The sequence below is a fragment of the Notothenia coriiceps genome, unplaced genomic scaffold (genome assembly GCF_000735185.1).
Source record: "Notothenia coriiceps isolate Sejong01 unplaced genomic scaffold, NC01 NC01_scaffold00003313, whole genome shotgun sequence".
NCBI classification, from domain to species: Eukaryota; Metazoa; Chordata; class Actinopteri; order Perciformes; family Nototheniidae; genus Notothenia; species Notothenia coriiceps.
In genome coordinates, this window is record NW_011336014.1 from 279910 (window position 1) to 285081 (window position 5172).

Here is a 5172-nt window from a genome sequence, read left to right on the forward strand (position 1 = left end):
GAATACTTAACTAATACCCGTTCAGAGAGCAGGGAGATGATTACCCTTGTGATGTTATATGACGCGGTTTGACGTATGACTATAAAAAAAGCGTTTAAGAGCAGAGCTCAACAATTGCTCCTTTCCTCTGAATTCCTGGCCCTATGTCTCGTAAAACTTATTCAAATCCAGCATTCTTTTTTAATTGTTAATTTCAAGACAAGTTTAAGCATAATGTAAGGAAAAATAACCTGCAAGATGCTCTCCCTTAGATGACCATTTAAGGGGGTCAAAAATGACCCGAGGGTTGTTATCTTCAAAATCTCTGAAATTAAAAGTTTTTACCTTCATATTCCCAGGTGTATTTCCTCTTAAAACATGTTTGTGACCTTGGAGGCCATTTTAATTTTTTAAATGCTTTATACATTTAAGAATTGCACTTTTTGTGTCACTACCCCAGTTTTTCATAAGCGGGCAAAAATGACCCCAAGCATTTGCCTACAGGAATCTCAAGGGTTTGCTTTGGGAACCTTGATTCCTACCAACTGTGACTGCTCAGGATACATTTTCTGTCACAGTTACACAATCTGATGCTTGCAGTCTCAATCCAGGAGGTCGTTGACACAGCAGACATACATGTAAGTATTATCTTCATTTATCAACTCATGACTTTTGGATTAGAGTATCATGATTGGTCAACAAAGTAGACACTAGTTAGCTAACTGCTAAATAATGTTAGTAGTAATGTAGTACTCTGTGCTGCTTACTAGCTAGCTACATTACACTAGCCTTCTAAGCTAGCTACATTACACTAGGTTTAGTAAGCCAGCTGTCAGCACAATGCACCACCGCAAGAGGTGGATGAAACCAGCCAAAAGAAAAACCAGAAATAAATCCTTTATACCAACCAGGCCAAGGAGGTGTAGTACCGTTGACCAGATGGGTTGGCTAGCTACAGAGTCTGCAAGCGCCAGAACAGAGGTGGGCCATGGTGCGTGGTACAATGATTGATATAGCCACTCTAAACGCCTACTCATTTTCAGGCTCGAGCCACCCTGAAAAAGAGTAGCGGTTTTAGAGTGGCGTATTCAATCATGTTGCTACCACAGCCATGGGCCACTCTGGTCGTCTGGCGCTTGCAGTGTAGTAGCCAAACCATCTGGTCCGGTTATCGTACACTCCTTGCGTCTGGTTGTAGAGAGGATATTTCTGTTTTTTCTTTTGGCTGTTTTCATCCCAATTATGAATACAGTGAGTCTCTACACAACAAATGCAGTAATATCAGCTGGCTTACTAAACTAGTGTAATGTTAGCTAGCTTAGTAAGCTAGTGTAATGTTAGCTAGCTTAGTAAGCTAGCTAACAGAGTACTAACATTACTACTAACATTATTTAGCAGTTAGCTAACTAGTGTCTACTTTGTTGTCCAACATGATACTCTATCACAGAAAAGTCATGGAGTTGTTAAATGAAGATAATACTTACATGTATGCTGCTGTGTCAAACTGACCTCCTGGTTGTGAGACTGCAGGCATCAGATGTGTAAGTGGGACAGAAAATGTATCCTGACAGTCACAGTTGGTAAGAATCAAAGGTTCCCAAAGCAAACCCTTGAGATTCTGTAGGAAATGCTTGGGGTCATTTTTGACCCCGCTTATGAAAAACTGGGGTAGTGACACAAAAACTGCAATTTCTTAAAATGTATAAAAACATTTAAAAAAATTCAAATGGCCTCAAGTCACAAACATGTTTTATGAGGAATACCTGGAATATGGAAGTGTAAAAACTTTTAATTTCAGAGATTTTGAAGAATAACAACCCTCGGGGTCATTTTTGACCCCACTTATGCATCTAAGCACACAGTGACATTTGTTCTCTGCTTTTAACCCATCCTAATTCTAGGAGCTGGCAGCTATTGTACAGCGCCCGGGGAGCAATGGGGAGTTTTTTTATTGTACTTAACTGTGTTGGTGAGGCACTGAAAAAAGTCAGCTAAAACGAATATTAATGTCAGCAAGCAGGGCGTAATTTCCCTTTATGAATTGGTTGTACTTCTCATTCAAAACATTTGACTTGAGCCGCCCAACATTACACCAACAATTGTTCCAAAGCACACCTGACACAAGTCTATTGAACGCTACAGTTCAAGCGTCAGAAACAACTCTCACAGAGTAGGAAAAGAAAGTGTACAGTCTCAGGTCAAAACCCCAGGCTAAGCTCCTGCCTGTGAGAGCAATCCATAGTTTCACAGAAAAAGGATTCAAAGAAACAAAGAGCATATGGATAAAGGATAGAGGATGAAGGCAGGTTGGATGGAAATGGATGAGGTAGAAAGCAAACTTGGCAGTGAGATGTCTGGAGATTTCTGAGTGTTGCAGAATCAATCCGTCCCTGTTTATTTGTCCACCTCCTCTCTCTCTTCCTCCCACTAGCCCTGGGCGTTGACAAGACACCGCAACACCCGGCGCCCACGCAGGAAGAGCACAACGCCGACTCCTCAGAACCCGTCTGATTTCCCTGAACCCTCATCCTCCAACCCTCTCTCTCATTGCTCCCAGATGTTTCCTACCCCATGTTCCCCCTGCAGCCCTCCTTCCATGGTATTCTCTCTGATTTCACTGTCTCCCTCGTCTCTCGTTTCGCTGTCATACCTGCCTCTCCGTCCTTTCCTTCATCTCTCATGCTCCGCTGTTGGCGCTCCCTCCCTCTCCTGTCCCACCTTTAACACGTTTTTTTGTTTTTATCTGCACCTCCTATTTTCGATTATTCTGTCTTATACAATCACTGATCTACATTCCCTATTTCCAGACTGTATTCTGATGTATGTCCAAATTTGCAGTTAGTTAGTTTTAGAAAACAAAAATTAGACATGTCATCTGTCATACAAGCTTTGGCTGATATTTGTCATTTTTTGTCATACAAGGTTTGGTTGTTTGCAGACGTGGGTCGTAGTGAGACTCAAATTAACAGAATTTGGTTCCTTCACCACAGGAATCTCAATGGAGCAAATATTCTAGATCAAACATTGGTGGAAGTGTCTCTTCTTTTTGAATCATGACTAAAATATTTCAACACATTTCCCTCCTGACTAACAACTTGTCACTAATACTGCCAAATATCCCAGTTATTTCCTCTTACCCCTCACAATCTCTTTCCAATCTCCTTTTCACTTTCCTTCCATCATTTCCCATTTTGTCTTTCTCTCTCCTTTTAACTGACTTCCTACCTCCATTTCTACTTTGCTTGATTCCACTATCTCTTTATCCTCCTGTCTCTCTCTGTCTCTTTCAGTGGGAGTTTGGAAAAGACTCAGTCTCGCTCGTGAAAGAAAAGTGTTGCTTCACTCCCCCAGCTCTCTTTTGATCTGAAATAAAAGGAAATGTGAAACATCCCCCAGACACTCACACTGACATTTACAGCATCTATCCTCTCCTACAACCTACTCAATGGCTACAATATTGGAGAAATGCAGTAGTATGAAGGGGCTGAGAAAACAGGGGGGAATAGAGGGAGTGAAAGAGTGAGGTCTAGAGTATTGGGAAAAGTAAGAAATAATTAAATCTGTGAGTGTGTGATAGAGGGAACAAATTACTTTGGCGACAGTAAAACAAAGTGAGGGGTTTATGGTGGCAGCGGTGGAGGTGGCTTGTGTGTCTGTGTGTGTATGTGGTGCCCACGTAGAAGTGTTTCTAAAGACTAAGTAACAGGTAGAGAGCCGTCGAAGAGGAAGCTCTCCCAGGAGGCAGTGTGTGTGCTCTCATGTTTCAACAGAGTCAAAACAGCGCGGATCAAAAAGGAAGCCAACATGGGACATGTACAAAGAGACACAGTCAGTCAGTTACAGTTTACCAGGCTGGAGTTAAAGACTACATCAATCAAGACAAAACACACACACACACACACACACACACACACACACACACACACACACACACACACACACACACACACACACACACACACACACACACACACACACACACACACACACACACACACACACACACACACACACACACACAATATCTAAAGTAGAGGTAAAAAAAAATTATTCAACTGCCTAATTTGGTGTTTTCGATTCAAATTGGAAAAGCCATGTTGCTCAGCCCGGTGTTTCTGTGTCATGAGCCGACATTATAACCTGCATGGTATATACTAAGTGTTTAAAAGCATTCTACTAAATAATAAATGACCTGTTAATTTGCAGGCTCTTGAATGCTTATTGGACTCTTAACTACTGTTTAATTAAAGCACTGGAAAAGGTCAATCAATACCAATAACGTGTAGACAAGACACTTCAAGGTGGCTAACCAGAGTGATCAACATCAAGGACAGTTCGAGGTATTACTATATATTTTAGGGTATTTGCACTCATCAAATTGCATGAAATATTTCCCATCATTTGAAATGAAAAAGAGCCAACATATGAAATAGTGTACAAACTAGCACTTTAATTTACAATCAATATGCGTACACCACCTTCACAACACCTACACTTCTCTTATTGTATCTTCTTCATAGGTGCAGACACAGACACTCAATGTATTCCTTTATACCCAGAAAGAAACATGGCGAGATTTTCTATCCTTTCACCTTTGCCACAGCATCAGAAATACAGGCACAGTCTCTAACGACAGCACACACTACTCACCGGTGTAATCTTCACGGCAGATGCAGGTGTACCCTCCTTCTCTGCGGGCGCACACCCCCCCGTTCAGGCAGGGGTTGGAGTAACACAGGTTGATCTCCGTCTCGCAGTAATCACCCGTGAAGCCAACCGGGCAGCGACAGCGCAGGCCGGCGATGGGGTGGATTGGCCGGAACAAGATGGAGGGCGAGGAGATGAAGGGGGCGGAGCTGTTGAAACGCAGCACGGAGATGCACTTCATGTAGTTCTGGCACGGCTCACGCAGACACACATTGTCGTCGAACGGAAGCACCTGGAGTAATAAGAGGCATTGTGAAGATTTTTATTGCTGCATTAACATGTACAAGTACTAGTAGTAGCAGTGTTTCCCCTACCATTGTCTTGGGGGGGGCGCTGCGCAACCCCAACGGAACCCCGCGCCCCCCCTGAAACTCAAGGTGTTTTTTTTGTATATATATATATATATAGCGCCAAATCGAAACTGAAATAATCTATCTACTGTACGGTCACTTTTCACATTGAACATGTGCTCTTTTATTTTCATTT

The 5172-nt window shown here is 42.3% G+C and overlaps 1 protein-coding gene across 1 annotated transcript in view; it reads right to left on the reverse strand.

The window, feature by feature from the left end:
- Positions 1–5172, reverse strand: part of celsr3 (cadherin, EGF LAG seven-pass G-type receptor 3) — a 97185-nt gene that overhangs the window by 56548 nt on the left and 35465 nt on the right. Inside the window, exon 4 of the mRNA XM_010766413.1 lies at positions 4630–4918. Coding sequence (XP_010764715.1) covers positions 4630–4918 — 289 coding nt within the window. The remainder of the gene's footprint in view (positions 1–4629; positions 4919–5172) is intronic.